The sequence below is a fragment of the Mesocricetus auratus genome, unplaced genomic scaffold, assembly GCF_017639785.1.
Source record: "Mesocricetus auratus isolate SY011 unplaced genomic scaffold, BCM_Maur_2.0 Super-Scaffold_100008, whole genome shotgun sequence".
NCBI classification, from domain to species: Eukaryota; Metazoa; Chordata; class Mammalia; order Rodentia; family Cricetidae; genus Mesocricetus; species Mesocricetus auratus.
In genome coordinates this window covers 47,472,975-47,491,787 of record NW_024429192.1, presented here as the reverse complement: position 1 = coordinate 47,491,787, position 18,813 = coordinate 47,472,975, and the positions used below count along the sequence as shown (strand labels likewise).

At 41.2% G+C, this 18,813-nt stretch overlaps 1 protein-coding gene across 4 annotated transcripts in view; it reads left to right on the top strand.

The window, feature by feature from the left end:
* The first annotated feature begins 9,490 nt into the window (after positions 1–9,490).
* Positions 9,491–18,813, top strand: part of Cfap44 (cilia and flagella associated protein 44) — an 87,939-nt gene continuing 78,616 nt past the window's right edge. The window contains exons 1-5 of one of the 4 annotated variants that reach the window (XM_040750786.1): positions 9,535–9,576; positions 9,662–9,749; positions 14,692–14,783; positions 16,456–16,584; positions 17,071–17,221. In XM_040750786.1, coding sequence (XP_040606720.1) covers positions 14,696–14,783; positions 16,456–16,584; positions 17,071–17,221 — 368 coding nt within the window. In that variant the 5' untranslated portion in view covers positions 9,535–9,576; positions 9,662–9,749; positions 14,692–14,695. The other 3 variants (XM_040750787.1, XM_021229901.2, XM_040750785.1) reach the window with 3 other exon arrangements.

The window sequence follows — 18,813 nt, the reverse complement described above, 5'->3', positions numbered from 1 at the left end:
TTACCATGAATATCTCTCTTAGATTCTTTCCTGTGTCCCAGACTTTCTGTCAGTGGAATTGCAGACTGACACTCCCCCTGATCTATGTCTAAAATCCATATATCAGTGAGTACATACCATGCTTGTCTTTTTGTGACTAGGTTACCTCACTCAGGATGGTTTCTTCTAGTGTCATCCATTTGCCTGCAAATTTCAAGATTCCATTGTTGTTGTTTTTTTCCACTGAGTAGTACTCCATTGTGTAAAGGTACCACATTTTCTCTATCCACTCTTTAGTTGAGGGGCATCTAGGTTGCTTCCAGGTTCTGGCTGTTACAAATAATGCTGCTATGAACATACTATAACAGATGTCCTTGTTGGATGAATTTTCATCTTTTGGATATATGCCTAAGAGTGGAATTGCTGGGTCTTGTGGTAGATTGATTCCCATTTTTCCTGAGAAATCTCCATACTGATTTCCAAAGTGGTTGTATGAGTTGGACTCCCACCAACAGTGGAGGAGTGTTCCCCTCTCTCCACATCCTCTCCAGCATAAACTGTCATTGGTGTTTTTGATTTTAGTAACTCCACTCTTAGGCATATATCCAAAAGATGCCCATTCATACAAGAAGGATGTCTGTTCTACTATGTTCATAGCAGCATTATTTGTAATAGCCAGAACTTGGAAGCAACCTAGATGGCCCTCAACCGAAGAGTGGATAGAGAAAATGTGGTACATTTACACAATGGAGTACTATTCAGCAGAAAAAAACAATGGAATCCTGAGATTTGCAGGCAAATGGATGACACTAGAAGAAACCATCCTGAGTGAGGTAACACAGTCACAAAAAGAGAAACATGGCATGTACTCTCTCATATATGGAATTTAGACATAGATCTGGGGAATGCCAGCCTACAATCCCATGGCCAGAGAGTCTGGGAAACAGAACCTTCATTCAGTGGCTGATGGAAGCAGAGGCAGACTCCCATGGTTAAGTACTGAGCTGAACTCAAGAAAGCCGGTAACAGAGGGAGGACTGATGACCAAAGGAGTTAAGACTGGGCTGGTTTAACCCCAGAAACAGCTGACCTGACAAGGGTTAACTCTTGAATCCCAGGCTGATGCCTGGGAATCCAACATGTGACTGATCAAGACCCCCTGAATGGGGGTGTCAGTGAGGAGGCCTAGGTAATCTATTGAGCCTTGGGCAGTAGATCAGTATTCATCACGAGTATACACATGGACTTTGGACTCACATCCAACAATGTGAGATGAACTCTCACCCTGAACTCTTGGGGGGGAGGGTCTAGGCCTTGCCCTGGATGAAATGACAGTCTATGGACACCCCCATGAAGGGCCTCACCCTCCCTGGGGAAATGAGGGGATAATGGGGGAGTTGGGGGGAGGGCACAGGAGGAGGGGAGGGAAAGGGAGAGGGACCTGGAACTGACTTGTGAACTAACCATGTTTCTAATCTAAATTTAAACTTAAAAAAATTTAAAAACAAAACAAGTGTTCATAGGTGTGGGTTAAAATCAGGGTTTTCAATTCCATTGGTTTACCTGTCTATTTTTGTGCCAAACCAAGCTGTTTTCCGGACTATAGCTCTATAATAGAGCTTGAAGTTAGGGATGGTGATGCCTCCTGAAGTTCCTTTATTGTATAGGGTTTTTTTGGTTATCCTGGATCTTTTGTTTTTCCATATAAAGTTGATTATTGTTCTTTCAAGGTCTGTGAAGAATTGTGCTGGTAGTTTGATAGGGATTGTATTGAATCTGTAGATTGCTTTTGGCAAGATTGCCATTTTTACTATGTTGATCCTACCAATCCAAGAACATGGGAGATCTTTCCATTTTCTGGTATCCTCTTTGATTTCTTTCTTTAGAGACTCAAAGTTATTGATATACAGGTCTTTCACTTCTTTGGTTAATGTTATCCCAAGATATTTGATGCTGTTTATGGCTATTGTAAAGGGGGATGTTTCTCTGATTTCTTTTTCAGACACTTTATCATCTGTATATAGTAGGGCTAAAGATTTTTTTGAGTTAACCTTGTATCCTGCCACTTTGCTGAAGGTGTTTATCTGCTCTAGAAGTTCCCTTGCAGAGTTTTTCAGGTCACTTACGTAAACTATCATATCATCTGCAAATAGTGAAAGTTTGACTTCTTGTTTTCCTATTTGTATCCCCTTGATCTCCTTTGTTGTCTCATTGCTCTAGCTAAAAGTTCAAGTACAATATTGAAGAGATATGGAGAGAGTGGACAGCCTTGTCTTGCTCCTGATTTTAGAGGAATTGTGTTGAGTTTCTCTCCATTTAGTTTGATGTTAGCTGTTGGTTTACTGTATATTGCTTTTATTGTGTTCAGGTATGTTCCTGTTATCCCTGATCTCTCTAGGGCCTTTATCATGAAGGGGTGTTGAATTTTGTCAAAGACTTCTTCAGCATCTAGTGAGATAATCATGTGTTTTTTTTTCTTTTGCAGTTTGTTTATATGGTGGATTACATTGATAGATTTTCCTATGTTGGACCATCCCTGCATCCCTGGGATGAAGCCTACTTGATCATGGTGGATGAGTTTTCTGATGTGTTCTTGGATTCGATTTGCTAGTATTTTATTGAGTATTTTTGCATTGATGTTCATGAGGGAAATTGGTCTTTAGTTCTCTTTCTTAGTTGTATCTTTGTGTGGCTTAGGACCCAAGGTAATTGTAACCTGATAAAAAGAGTGGCAATGAGCCTCCTGCTTCTATTATGTGGAACACTTTGAGGAGTATTGGAATTAGCTCTTCTTTGAATTTCTGGTAGAATTCTGCACTGAAGCCGTCTGGGCCTGGGCTTTTTTTGGTTGGGAGACTTTTGATGACTGCTTCTATTTCATTAAGGGTTATAGGTTTGTTTAGATTGTTTATCTGTTCTTGATTTAGTTTTGGCACGTGATATCTATCCAGGAAATTGTCCATTTCTTTTAAATTTTTGAATTTTGTGGAGTGCAGGTTTTCAAATTATGTCCTGATGATTCTCTGGATTTCCTCAGTGTCCGTTGTTATGTCCCCCATTTCATTTCTGATTTTGTTAATGAGCGTGATCTCTCTCTCTGCCTTTTGGTTAGTTTGTACAAAGGTTTGTCTGTCTTACTGATTTTCTCAAAGAACCAACTCTTTGTTTCATTGATTTTTTTTTGCTATGTTTTCCTGATTTCTACTTGATTGATTTCAGTCCTCAATTTGATTATTTCTTGGCATCTACTCCTCCTGAGTGAGTTTGCTTCTTTTTGTTCTAGAGCATTCAGTTGTGCTATTAATTCTCTAGTGTGATGGTTCTCCAGTTTCTTCATGTGGGCACTTAGTGCTATGAACTTTCCTCTCAGCACTGTTTTCAGAATGTCCCATAAGTTTGGGTATGTTGTATCTTCATTCTCATTTAATTCCAGGAAGTCTTTAATTTCTTTTTTTATTTCTTCCTTTACCCAGGGATGGTACAATTGTGCATTGTTCAATTTCCATGAGTTTGTAGGGTTTCTGCGATTTGTGTTATTGTTGAATTCTAATTTTAATGCATGGTGGTCTGATAAGATATAGGGGCCTATTCCAATTTTTTTTTGTATCTGTGGAGGTTTGCTATGTTTCCGATTATGTGATCAGTTTCAGAGAATGTTTCATGTGGTGCCAAGAAGATGGTATATCCCTTTGTGTTTGGATGGAATGTTCTATAGATGTCTGTTAAGCCCAGTTGGGTCATAACTTCTACTAGTCCTTTTGTTTCTTTGTTAAGTTTCTGTCTTGAGGTCCTGTCTAGTGGTGAGAGTGGAGTGTTGAAGTCTCCTACTACCAGTGTGTGAAATTTTATGTGCGATTTGAGGTTTAGTAATATTTCTTTCCACCAATGTGGATCCCTTTGCATTTGGGGCATAGAAGTTCAGAATTGGGATTTCATCTTGATGGACTTTTCCTTTGATGAATGTGAAATGTCCTTTTTCATCTCTTTTGATTGATTTTAATTTGAAGTCTAATTTGTTAGATATTAGGATTGCTACACCAGCTTGTTTCTTGGGTCTGTTTGATTGGAAAATCATTTCCTAACCCCTTACTCTGAGGTAACGTCTGTCTTTGACGTTGAGATTTGTTTCTTGCATGCAGCAGAAGGATGGGTTCTGTCTTCATATCCATTCTGCTAGTTTGTGTCTTTTTATAGGCAAGTTGAGACTGTTGACATTGAGGGATATTAATGACCATTGATTGATGATTCTTGTTTGCTTTTTATTTATTGGTAGTGGTGCTTTTGTGTGTAGGTTTTCCTCCCTTTTTCTTTTGGTGTTTGGTAAAGTGGGTTTATCTATTGCCTATGTCTTTATGAGTGTAGTTATCTTCCTTGGGTCTAGGTTTTCCTTCCAGCACTTTCTGTAGGACTGGATTCGTGGATATGTACTATTTAAATCTGGCTTTGTCATGGAATATTTTGTTTTCTCCATCTATGGTAATTGAAAGCTTTGCTGGATATAGTATTCTGGGCTGGCATCCTTGTTCCCTTAGCGTTTGTAGGACATCTGTCTAGGATCTTCTGGCTTTCATAGTTTCCATTGAGAAGTCGGATGTAATTTGGATAGGTCTGCTTTATATGTTACTTGGTCTTTTTCTTAGCTGCTCTTAATATTTTCTCTTTATTCTGTAGGTTTTATGTTTTGATTATTATGTGGCGAGGTGGCTTCTTTTTCTGGTCTAGCCTATTTGGTGTTCTGTAAGATTCTTTTATTTTCATAGGCATATCCTTCTTTAGGTTAGGGAAGTTCTCTTGTATGATTTTGTTCAATATGTTTTCTGTACCTTTGAGCTGCATTTCTTTGCCTTCTTCTATACCTGTTATTCTCAGGTTTAGGTTCTTCACCGTGTCCCATATTTCCTGGATGGTTTGTGTTAGGTATTTGTTGGATTTGAGAGTTTCTTTGGTTGATGACAGTATATCCTCTAATGAGTCTTCAACACCTAAGATTCTCTCTTCCATCTTTTGTATTCTATTGGTAATACTTGCATCTGTAGTTCCTGATCGTTTACCCAGCTTTTCTATTTCCAGCATCCCCTCATTCTGTGTTTTCTTTATTGTTTCTATTTCAGCTTTCAATCCTTCAACTGTTTGAGTTGTTTCCTTCATTTGTTTGGTTGTTTTTTCTTGGTACTCATTAGATTCTTTAAGAGATTTGTTTATTTCTTGAATTTTTTGGTTCGTCTTTTCCTCCATTTCATGTATTCTTTGTTTTTTCTTCTATTTCTTTAAGGGATTTCCTCGTTTCCTCTTTGAGGTTCTCTATCATCTTCATAAAATAATTTTTAAGATCTGGCTCTTCTGCTTCATCTATGTTGTGCTTTTCAGGTCTTGCTGGCATGGGGTCTCTAGATTCTAGTGGAGTCATGTTGGTCTTTCTATTGCTGAGTGAGTTCTTAGTCTGTCTTCTTCCCATCTCTTCTTCCAGTGGGTGTAGGTGGGGTCTTTCTGTCTCTACTGGTCTCTTTCTTCCCTGAAGCTGAATCGGCACGCTGGAGGGTGGGGTCTGGAAGAGCTTATGTGTGTCCTGTGTGAGCAGGTCCTCTCAATGCCTGGAGCAGCCTCCGGAAGATTGTGGGAGTGGGCGATGGGTGGGGAAGGGGTCCCTAAGAGGACCCAAGCTCACCTGAAGTTGGGCACACTGGAGGTAGGGTCTGGAAGGACTGATGTCTTTTCCTGTGTGGGCGGGTCCTCTAGATGCCAGGAGAAGCCCCCAGGAGATTGAGGGAGTGGGTGATGGACAGGGGAGGAGTCCCAGGAGGACCGAAACTCACCTGAAGCTGGGCACACCGGAGAGTGGGGTTTGGCCTTCTACTTGTTTTGTATATTTTACAACCTGTTACTTAAATCCAGCCTTTGGCTGAGATAAAGCCATTTTGGTGATACCCCTTCATTGAAAATTTAAGTCACCTGTTTCCCTGTAAATGTAGTCTTTTTTTTCTATGTGTGTAGGAATGTTCTTATATGTTTGAGTGTGCGTTTGCGTGCCAGGTGTAAATGCACATGTCCGTGTTCCTGTGAAGGCCCAGAGGCTGAAGTCGGATGTCATTCTTGATTGGTTTTCATCATCGATACTGATGCTGAGCTTGGACCTCACCAATTAAGCTAGTCCAGCCAGCCGTTTGCCCCTGGGTTTCCTTGTCTTCATCGCTCCTGCACACTAAGATTACAGGTGAGCCAACATGTTACCTAGCAACTATGTGAATGCTGGGAGTCTGAACTCCATTCCTCATACTTGCATGGTAGATGCTTTACCCACTTAGCAATCTCTCCGACATGTATATATGTATGTGTATAATACATATGATATATATTATGTATATAATATGTATATGTATACACATATATATACATTCTTAGCAATTTTTATACATTTATACAATGTATTTTGATCTTACCCATCCATCACTATCTCCCTCCAATTCTCCCTAGTGCCTTTCATCCTATCTTCCTCCCTGCTTCATGTTTATTTTGTTATTAACCTGAGCCAGTTAATACTGCCCATATGTACATAAGTGTGAGGCTGTCTTTTGGGGCATGGGCAACTTACCATTCCCAAATGAAAGTTAGTCTCCTTTCCCCAGGAACAGCAACTGTCCATAGCTCCTCCCCCGAGAGTGGGGCCTCAGGGCCTCTTCCTGTCTCTGCTGGAATTCTGTCTAGCTTGATCGTGTATGGGTAACCACAGCCGCTGTGAGTTGATGTGCACAATAACCATGTAATATCTAGAAGTGGACATTTCACCACTGCTGCCCCTCTCCTGTGACGCTCCCTGAGCCTGGGACGGAGCGGTGAGGTCGACATAGATGGTTCTGAGCACTTTCACTTAAACATGAGTCTTCAGCAATATGCTCTCACCATCTAGTTATGGTGCTCAAGCAATGGCATAGAATAAATAGCGTGTGTTTTGAGGGGAAGCCACTATCACTTACCTGGCCAGTATCTTGTAGAGGTTATCCTGTGCTAGCACTGAGATTTGCATTTAATAGCCCATGCCTTCTGGAACAGCACTGTTCACCCATGAGTACATTCTTTGATACATATTTTCCTTTATGTTTTCTAGCTTTAGTTCTCCCCCACACACATTTAAACCTTAAAAGCCATTATTCTCAATTTAAACATTTCAGATTTTTATTCCTCTTAATGTTGTGTACTCACACACATGTGTACACATACATGAATGAGTGGAAGAAACTTTTAACAAGTTAAATCATGAAAACATAATTCTGTCGATATTTTAGACCTCTTTGTTTTCATCTGATCCTTTGAGTTGGAATTGTACATAGGACCCGCCTTAGAACAGAGTTGATTTTTGGAGTTATCCACTTGCTTTTTGTATTTTCCTATATGCTTTGAGGACAATCTTTGCTATGTATCTAGGTCCTCCCTGAGAGCCTGCTATACCCTGGAATGCTCCTAACTAGCACCCCTATTTATTAGAACAAAGATTCTGGAAATAAACTGTCCAAATATGGTACTGTGCCTTACCCATACTGTCATGAACCCAGGCTTCTAGGCCCTCCACAGTTTCAACTTACGTGGGTCTCTCTCCTGGTTGCAGTCCAGCTCATATAGCCCCAGAGCTGCAAATAGTGGTGTCGACGGTGTCGATTTCCTTTTTGTTAGTGAAGACAAACCTTCCCTAGAAGTCTCTAAACTGTAAGGAAATTGGGGGTGGGGTGTAGGTGCTTTAGTAAATCTAGAATCCTAGGAGACAAAGGAGAGAATAGAGTGATGCCTCAATTAGCTATATGACTGGCAATGACAATGAGTCTCGGGTAGGAAACATGTTCCTGCATGAAGGTGAGTGAGGCTTCCTGCACAGCCATGCTTGGTGGGATGTGGACTTGAAGGCATGCTGCTGAGAGATATGCATCCTCTGAGGTCAGACCTTGTGAATGGCGTCATGTAGGACTGCAGCTAGCACCATGGCTCCATGTTCCCTGTCTGACCCCAGAGCATTGTCTCTGTACCAAAGGGGAAGATAATAGAGAATAATATTTGCCCTTAAGTAGAGGCCAAGCAATTAATGTTTTATCAAAAGATGTCAAAAGAGTATATGTTAGACTACAACTTAAAATATTGCCCTGTTAGAATCCTGGCACCCTTTTCTCATGAGTCAATGGCTCCTCTCCAATCTTAATGTTAAAATTAGCTTTACCTCTTTGAAAACTGTATCTGGATTTTAAAATTATGTGGGTTACTTTTCCCCCCTTTAAATGCTGTAATTAACATACAGTTTATGTACAGCAGAATTTGTAGACGTTAATCGTTCTTAGGATATGTATGAAGGCACAGGACAGTTGTACCAATCCAGCTGACCTATGTGATCATTGTTAGTCATCCTCCCTGTACGCCAGCAGAAAACACTACAGGATTGGCTCCTATCACCAAAGGTTATTTTAGAATTTCATATAAATAGAGTCATTCAGAACATACCCTTATTTTGGCTTCTCACATTCTGCATGATTTTGAGACTGATCCATATTATGTGTGTCAATAGATAAACCTTTTATTGCTTATTAGTATTTGATTGTATGACTATGTCATAGTTTCTGCACTTGGTGTCCTGGTACCAAAACGCCTGGTTTTATTTCCAGCTTTAAGCTGTTATAGATAAGCCAACAATGAAGGAGGAGCAAATATTTTATTTTTCTGAGATACAAAAAAACTAGAAATGGAATTGCTGCTTTACATGATAATGTGTTTTCATTTTAAGAAATTGTTGTGACTTTCTGACATCCCATTTTACACCCTCACTAGCAACATGTATATTCTCTTGTTACTCCTAACCTTACTCAATATTCGATCAGCCCTTTCCCTTTTTCTGTGACTGAGTTATGATATCTTAATTTCTGTTTTCACCCATGATGGTGATGCGTCATTTGCTGGGGTCTGTTCATTGGTATTTGCGTCCTTTCATAAAGAAACTTCGGAAGTTTTTATTAAATTTTTGTTAGATTATTTGCTTTTTTATTAAACGCAGGGGCTCTTTATATATTTTGTACACAACTTCTTTGTCTGATACATGCATTGCAGATTTAAAAAAAAAATCCCTGAGGGTTGAGCTTCACAGCATAAAACCTTATGTACTCTTTCAAAGCTGACAGATGTGTAGCTTTAGAAAACGCTCCTCGCCCCTTGGTTTCGATATGGATGCAGCTGGCAAGCTGCCTTCCCTCACTAAAACAACCCCCACTTAAAGTTTTGATTTTAATTGGCAAGTAGTTGGCTCAGGACCCTGTGGTCGTTTTGGAAATTTGGCCAGGTACCTTTGAAAGTGTTCAGTCATTTGGGTCATAAACTGTTGGAAGACTGGGCTTCTGTTTCCTAGAGAGGTGGGTTGAAGTAGCCTCCCCAGGGTAGACAGGACTCTACGGGCAACACCTCTGTTTAGGAAAAGCCCTGGGGCATTTTAAGCGCATGCGCTTAATAGCCTGTTGGTCCCCTCCCCCCCACAGCGCTAGTCTGGTTGAGTGACGTTGCTGTGGCAACCGCAGTAAACGGAGTCCTTGGGCAGGTGTGACTGGAAACCAGCTGCGGGGGTGAACACCTCTGGTAAGTGGGCGCCAGCAGCTGGGCTGTCCCCCTTGAATCTGGTAGCTTCCCAGAGAGCAGTGAACCCTGCCTGAACTTCTCCTAGGTGGAACTGGTGTGGTCCAGTTTCCCTGGAACACTTTCCTGGTCCTTCTTTGGCAGTTCAGCGCAAACATTTGAAGCAACCTCGGCAGGTAAGAAAAGTACACAGCTCCTGCCAGCAAGGAGCTGGCAATGCGGAGCAAGAGGCAGCCAGGCAGCCGGAGAGGAGTTAGATCCCACGGAGGGAAGAGGAGAGCCTGCTGGGAATGTGCCTGGGGTCAAGAAAGCCACCCCTACCCACCCTTACCTGCGATCTTGTTAAGGGTAGCCCTCTGCACTAGTTTCCTTATCTCAAAAAAAAAAAAAAAGGAAAAAAAAAAAAGGAAAGGAAAAGCCGGCTGTGCTTACCTACTGGAGTTCCTAATAGGACTGGAGGCCAATGCAGGCCAGCTGATCAGTGTAGAGCGAGTGTAACTAAATGCTGGTAATAAGCAAAGGGGGTAGGGAGCGAGTGTGCTGTTAGCTTAACTGTGAGTTGTCTTTCTTGCCTACCTAGTAAGACACTCGAGAAAAGGAGGAGTAGGAACAGAGTGGGGTGTTAGACGATGCGGTGATCTAGAACCCCACAACGAAGGGCCTTTATGCCATGCTGAGTGTTTGTACAAGAACTCTTGCAGTCTCCTGTGATGGCAACAGAATCACTCACGCAGTGCTTTAACCCAGAGTGGCACACTGAGAGCTCTGTCAGGGACAGAAGGGATTAGAAGGCCAGCATGATGGCTCAGTGGGTTAAGGCACCTGTCACCAAGCCTGACCTGAGTCCCGTCCCTGGTGCCCCCTCATGATGGAAGGAGAGAACCAATTTCCACAGAGTTGTCTTGTGACCTCCACAACACACACACACACACACACACACACACACACACACACACTATAAATGTAACAAAAGGTTACATCTTTTAGTTTTATTTATTTCTATTTTATATGTATGAGTCTCTGTCTGAATATATGTTCATGTACCACGTGTACACAGTGCTTATGGAGGTCATTAGATTCCTGGGACTGACATTGTGAGCAGCCACATGGGTGCTGGGAATCGAACCCTGGTACTCTGGAATAACAGCCAGTGCTCTTTTAATTGCTGGGCAATGTCTCCTCTCCAGCCCCCACCAGGAAAAAGTTACAGATAAAATGGGATACAAAACAAAGAAGCTGTATGCGGCTGTCGGTGGTGATGGAGCAGCAAGTCAGCTACACCAGCGATGGGGCTAGGGGAGGGTGAAGTCAAATCTTCATAGCTGCACACCTGGTAACAGGTCTTGGAAATGGATTGCATGAGATGGGCGACAGGAAAGGATTCAATGACTAACTGCCCTTCCTTCTCACTTGCAAAATTATGATAATGGTATCTGCCTCATGTATTAAAAACAGGTGAGATAACGCGTGTAGACAGTTTTAGAACTGTGCTTGGCATCAAATAAGAACCAAAGCAATAAGCAAACAAACAAACAAAAAATAACCACCACAAACTATTGTTATATTTCACAATGTGAAGTCAAAACTGAGTTGCTTTTCTCCATCAGTTACTGGTCATTTACTATGAGCAGCTCTAGCACACTGCAGAGATTGAGTGTTTGAGACTGGAGAGTGAAGACTTGGTCCTGGACTCTGGTGAATGAATCTGAGCAATGTTACCTTATTGGAGCCCTGTGTCTAGCTTCCAGCTAACCCTTTAGGAACACAGTCCTCTACATCATCAAGAACTGCTGCTTTCTTTACATTTTCTTAGGGCTAACTCAGAACTGCACAGTCTAATTAATGAGTTGGTCAAAAGAACTGGCTATAGGCTGAATCAATAAGCTTGGATCTAATAAAGGGAGACTTAGCTATCATTCTGCAAACAGATTCCCAAACCCATAATTAGTCTCTACTGCCAGTTTATTAAGTAGGATGTGGTAGATAACACACAAATAAGGAATGGTCATTCTCATTGTTATACACTGACTTAGAGGAGTCAACATATGATAATTCTGTTTGTTCCTGCAAAGATGAAACCTTTGGTTGCCTTAGAGGAAGGCTGTGAATGTCTCCAGCCAGTCAGATGATCAGGCGAACCAATGATTCCTCACTTCTGACAGGTGTCTAGAAAGGAAGGTTAAAAAAATCTAGGAAGGTAAAATTTTTAAGTGGATAGAGCTGACACATTGGAATGTATTTATTTAATTTTTTTCCAAGACAGGATGTTTCTGTGTAACAGCTCTGACTATCCTGGAACTTGCTTTGTAGATCAGGCTGGCCTTGAACTCACAGAGATCTGCCTGCCTCTGTCCCAAGTGCTGGTGTTAAAGGCACACACCACCACCAGTTTATTTATTTAATGATCATAATTTTGAAAAAAGTTCAAATTATGCCATTGAGGAATATTTGGAAGAATTGGAGTGCTTCATCTGAGAAAGGGTATCCGAGGAAAACCCAGAGCAACCTGTACTTATTTGAATGGCTGCCACTTTTGTTCTTTGTGTTCTCAAAAGAAAGAACAAAGGCCAAATGGATCCAAGCTGGAGAGAGAGATTTGAGCTTAATTTTAAATGTACTAAGATCTAGAGCTGATCACTAACAGGACATGCCACATCTTAGCCGAACTGTTTGGATGGGAGATGATTGGCCATGTCTTAAAATGCCCCATCTTCACTTATTTGATACCATATTTAATATTAATACTCTCAACTATTTACATACCCCATGGCTATGTGCCATGGACTATCCTTTCAGAATTTCATAGAACATATTTTGATCATCTTCCCCCTTCTCCCAACCCTTCCCAGGTCCATCTCTATCTCCCTACTCACCCATCTCTTTGTTGTCTTCTTATTTTATTTTTAAACCCACTGAGTCCAATCGATGCTGTTCACATGCTCTCAGATGTATGGCCTTCCCCTGGAGCCACATACAGTCCTCAGAGCTTTGCTGCTTCTCTCGCTAGATTACTGTACTGATTCAGGTCTATGATGTAGGTACCACATTTCTAAGATGGGAATATGGAGTACAGAGATATTAAATGCTTAACATTTCCCAACTCAAACCCAGTTAGACTGAATCAGAAGTCTGTATTCCCAACCTGTCAACACCTTAGACTACTTCTGGACCAGATGTTAATGTGTTCCCTTTACTAGAGAGGATGCTACACTAGTAAAACTTTCTGAACCAGTGAGATGGCTCAGCAGGTGAAAACAGATGGCCACCAGATGGACAACACAAGATATATGACCTGGGCTCCCTCCCTGTAACCCAGTAGGTGTGAGAACTATCTATATTAAGTTATCCTTTGATCCTATTGTTTAGAGATGGCTCTCATTGTGTGGCAAAAACTGACCTTGAATTGTTGGGCTCAGGAAATATTCCTCCCTTAGCCTATTGAATTCCTGGGACTGGTTCATGGAAGCTTGCCTGCCTTCTGATCATACTGAATTTCACTGGTGTTAAAGAAGAGCTGTAGTATTGCTAGTGAAACCAACCACCACATGTGAGTTACAGCATTTTAAAAATATATGTAGGAAAAGAAAGGCAGCATGTAAAAAGTGACCTCATGAGCCTTTAGGTCAGAGCAGAATAGACAGCTGTGCTTCAGGTCCCTGGGAGGTACACACACCACTCAACTGGAGTCCCAGAAAGCCATGTGCCCTGGAATGCAAGTGCCACCTGGAAGCAAACTACCTTGTTTCACCAGCTTGGAAACTGCATCACGACAGCTTAGAGAACAGGTTGACTTTCCTTCCAACACCTTGGATGTTTATTTTATTTTATTTTTTACAAAGAAATTCTCTATTATTATCTTTCCCCAGTTAGAAAGGTTATTAGAAAAAATCAAAACAAAAAAGCTGGGAAGGGTATGGAGGAAGGGGGACTGCTAATATGATTAGAATGTATAGTCCTACAGCCATTGAGGAGAAAAGTATGGCTATCCCCAGAGAACATGAAACTCCCATGTGATTCAGCAATCTGCCTCCTCCTCATATGCGTCCCCCACTTGAAATAGTTAATCCTGATGGTCCAACTTGACAGCACTTAGAGTCTCCAGGAAACAAACTTTCGGACATGTCAGGCAAGGGGTTTTCTGTATCAGGTTTGCTGAGGTGGGAAGACCCACCTCAGTGTGGATGGCACCATTCCATGGGATGGGATCATAGACTCAACAGAAAGAACTCAAGTCCTCTGCTTCCGGGCAGTGGCTGCAGTGTGATCTCTTCCAAGTCTCTCCTGCTGCAGTGACTTTCTGCCATGATGGACTGCATCCTCGAGCTGTAAGCAGGAATCAAGCCATCATTCCTGAAGTTGCTTGTGTTTTGTCCCAGCAATGTGTAAACTAATACACAGCTCCTGCTCCTAATAGTAGGCTAGCTTCAGTTCTCACATGTTTTTGTTTTTTGTTTTTTTTTCCCAGCCTGTGCCAAGCCGTCGTCATCATTTCTGTCTCAAACGCCCCTTCCCTAAGCCTCAAACACAACTGAACTTTCTTGTTGCACATTCCCAGAGTACCTCAATCTTTCATTTTCATTTCTGGTAGCACTCATTGTATTTCCACTTACTGCCTATGTTTCTAAACAATAAGCTAAAGTCCAAGACCACTCATATTTTATTCCCCTGTACCTTGGTAATTTAGTGCCTTGTATAAGACTTGAGACAAAGTAGGTGTGCTCAGAAAGTAGTAGATTTGAAAAGCAACAGAGCAGTAATCTGATCGATAACAGGAAGGAAGAAAGGAGACAAAAAAATATCGACCAAAAGAAGGTTTTCAGAGTGTTACTTTTAGTAGGGGGATGCATTTGGAGGTAAGTTGGCTTGGGCATTGTGTTTCACTGTGGAAAACCAGAGCACCAAGTATGCCTGGAGAAAGGAAGCCTGTGACCACTGTTTCCTCTCTCATTGAGGTATCTGATGTAGGTCACAGACTCCCGCTGGATGTTATCTTGGATACAATGTACACAGGAGGGCCAGCACACCGGGCTTTGGTGCTTGCGGAATTCATGGTGGGCAAAGGTCTGTTAATTTCTGTGTTCTGGCATGACGTCTTTCTCTCTGATTTTGTACTTACAGAAGAATGAAGGAGCCAGATGACCAGGACACTGATGAGGGAAGATCAGGGTCAAGGAGTGATGGCAGGCAGTCTTCTAGATCTGATTCAAAACGTATGTAGGGATGCTAATATACACTTTTTTGTTATCAAATTTAGGTAAGATCATTTTGAAAGGGTGCCCTCTGTATAACCTATGCTTTCATTTTAATTAATTAATTAATTATACCTCCAGCTCCTAGATTGTCTCTCTTGATTTAGCTCTGGTGTGGCCTAGCATACCAGAGAACTTGGGTTTGACCCCTAGCATTGCCTAAGATTGAAGTGTAATCCCAGCCAGTCCAGATGTGGGAGCTGGAGGATCAGGACTTCAGGCTCCTTTTCAACCTCAGCAGCTGTCCCCTTGAGATCCACTGGGCTACGTTAGACCCTGTCTTAGAACAGGGAAAGAAATGACAGCTGTCTAGGTTAAGAGCAATCTGCCCGTGAATATCCACTCTTGATTTCTTCCATGAGATCTGTGTCTTTAGTGGACTTTTGGGTACAGCATAATGGAAAGAGAACGGGGGTTTGGGTTTAAGCCCTGAGTCGACCACGTGGATATGTTTGACATTGGAGAAAAAATTACACCTTTCAGAGCCTCTGCTTTCTATTTTTATTTTTATCTTATGTCTGTGACTCCTTGCCTGCATGCATGTCTGCACCACATAGGTACTGTTCCTGTATAGGCCAGAAGAGGGTATTGAATCCCTTGGAACTGGAGTTCCAGTTACAATTGTGAGCTACTATGTGGGTGCTGGGAATCAAACCCTGGTCCTCTAGAAGAACAGCCAGTGTTCTCAACTACCAAGCCATCTCTTTAGCTTCTTTTAACCCATGTAAATGAGTTATTTGGGAATTCAATTGGGTGAGATACAGAGGATTTCATAGGCTACAAATGGGAGATGTGAGGAAGTAATTTTTGGTTGCTCCAGTCACAGGAAAGAGCTGGAGGGTTTGTAGGGAGTACTTCTTAGAGCCTCCATGAGCACAGCTGAGTCTTTGGCCTATCCAGTTACCTTTTTCCATCCCAATGCATGCATCCTATGGAATTCTGCCATGTGGCCCAGCTAATTGACTTGGCCCAGACTTTTGCTCTAGTTTGTATTAGTCTTGAACCTTGTCTCTAGTCTTTCAGCTTCATCTCAGACCTACTAGGTACTTTGGGGTGCACTTGCTGTTCTTCCTTGTTCTTCTGAAAGTCCCCCAATCCAGTCTTTCATGTGATTGACACTGTGTATTTTAAGCATGCCCATGTTTGGACTTGGACTGAATGTTGCCTTATACCTGAATTCACTTTTGTTCTTGATTCTCCTTCATTAGTTTACTCAGAAGCCTATTTTAGCTTATTCATTTTCATTTTACTTCAGAGAGAAATGATCATTTTTAGCGGTTACTCTTAAATAGCATTAGGGCTCTCCACCATAGCAGATAGACGTTAGTTGGAGTTATGATAGCAGTGTGCCAGCATTCATCTGGCTCGCTGTTTATCCTTTCTTGTTAGTATGTCAAAAGAGACATCAAATAAAAATGAAGTGGAAGCAGAGATGAACTCACAGAAAAGGCTTTTGGGTTTTGTACAAGTTTAAGACTGATCAAATAAAGGAATTCTATGAAATTTGGAATATGAAAATTCATTACCTTTAAGGCATCAATAAACAAGAGGTTTTAGTTCCTTTGGGAATAACAACATTTAACTAGAGTTTTGTGAAATTACTAAAACAAATTGTGTTTAATATGTACAAAAGAAGCCCCAGAAGACACCACAGATGACCTATATACTGACGAAGAAGAATCATATTTTGATGATGACTTGGACTTCGGATATGGGGAACCAAGTTCAACTTCATTTCAAGAGTTTATTCAGATGACTAGTTGTAAGTGTGATTAGCTTTCTCTCAGTAATTGTCACTGTTTTAAAGGCAAGTTGCTTAGACAAACTAAACAGCTATTTATATATCTAAGAAACAGAAAATCTGCAGGATGTGGACATGTGTTATAAACAGAAAGAAAAGAAACACACATACCATGGTAGGGTAGTTTAGCTGGTAGTTTAGCTACATTCTATTTGTGAGGACCATGTCGGGCAGCCTTGTGCTTGATATGGGAATAAAGTGGCGAAGAGAGTGCTGTGCCCAGATTAGTTGAGAGTTCCCCAAGTCTCCCTGTGGAAAGCATGGGCAGAACTCAGCATCTTCTAGACGTGCACAACCTGTTGCTTCTTCTTCTAAGTTTGGCAGCATGAAACACTGTTCAGGCCAGTGCTTGTTCTTACTGCTAAGACAGCCAACACAGCACGTTGTGAAAGACAGTTTTAAGGTTCAACCGATCCTCTTCTTAGCTAAAGTATCTTTATGTTTTAGTAGCCCAGGAGCCTCCTCCTGAAATTACGGAAGAGGAAGAGGAGATTGTAAAGAAGATATCGGAGACCTTCTTCTACAATTACGAGGAGCTTGTTTCCATACCCTATGTGACTCCAGATTCAAAGATCCCACTGGATTTTCTTACCCTTGAGTATCCACTCCAGCTATACATTTATAATTTGGGAGGGTTTCATTTCAATCTACCAACAACAGCCCCTGGAACAAATATGGCCTCCAGCCATATTTTGTTTGTGTAAATAGTTTTATTGCAGCACAGACACACCCAATTACACTCTGTCTATGGCTGCTTAAGTAGTTGTGATCAAGAACATTTGGTCTAGAAGGGCTAAGGTATTTACTTGCCTTACAAAGAAAAAGTTTATCAGCCTTTGTCTTAGGAAACTGAAAAAGTGCAGGGAGGGTGGGGGGTAGGGAGGTTGGAGGGAAGGGGTGGGTAGGGTGGTAGGTGTAGGGTGGGAGAGCAGGGGATTTTAATTAGACTAAACTTTTAGCTTGTTGCTGGCCATAGGCAGCAAGACTATTTTGAGGATGCCTTTTGCACAGATGGACCAGGCAGTTCATGAGATGTGATTTGAAGGAGTCTGTGGAGCTTCTCACTGCCATGTTCTTCTTGTCCCAGGCTGACCTTTCTTGGCCAATGCCTGTATAGTGACATCATTGCTTTCTTATCTAAAAGCATTGATGAGGCCATTGTCAAGGCTGATACTTTCCTATCATGCATCAGAGGACTTATCGGAGTCAATTCTGAGCAAATAGGTCCTTGACATAGCAAGTTTGGGTGGGTTTGTGAAGGCAGGTAAACATGGAGGGGACTAACAAGAGTGTGTTGTTTGTTGTCAGTGTGTTAGGTCTGTAAGGTAATTAGAGGACAATTTCCATGGTGACTTCAGCTTGCCTTCACACAAACAGTGGCTGCCACCACATGACCCACACTCACTGGCCTTTTAGGAAAGTTGTAGTTTGGAGATGGGGTACATGCTTACTGGATACTGCTCTGAAATTGGGGTTCAATACTAGGTGTGACTAACTGGGTTCAATCCTGGGTGTGACTAACTAACTGGGGTTCAATCCTACATGTGACTAACTTGAGTTCAATCCTAGGTGTGACTGACTCTGGTTCAATTCTAGGTGTGACTAAGCTAATTTGCCCCAAATTAACTTCCAATTCGGACTTTCCTCTTTAGTTTTTCCTTTCTGTCTTTTGGACATGATACATTTTCTTACAAATAAGTGGATCCTCTAAAATCAATTATTTCCAAGCAAGTTCCAAGATGTTCTTCCCTTGGTCCTTAAATTTTGGTGTTGAACAACAAGCTCTTATAAAGAATCTGTCTGCTTAAGCAATTCTAAATATTTCCATAGATTCTAAATGTTTCCATAGATTGCTCTTATTTAGTTTCTTTGTTATTTTGTGTCTTGTGTTCTTTTAATTTGAGCTTAAATGTACTAATAATGTCAATTATAAGTTTGTTATGTAACCTAGATGTTTTTTAAATTTCTATTTTGAATAAACAAAACTTTATGACATAAACACAAAAATATACATACATACATTTGCTTATACAGCAATGTTGTCAAAAACCTTGGAAAATTATATTTTTGTGTATCATGTATTAGTTGATTGAAATAACTTGTTTATATTGTTTTAATTAGAACTTAGTACAGTCGGTATGTTATCAAAATTTGTATTGGATTTCCCCAGATAATTCCCCAAATTTAAAA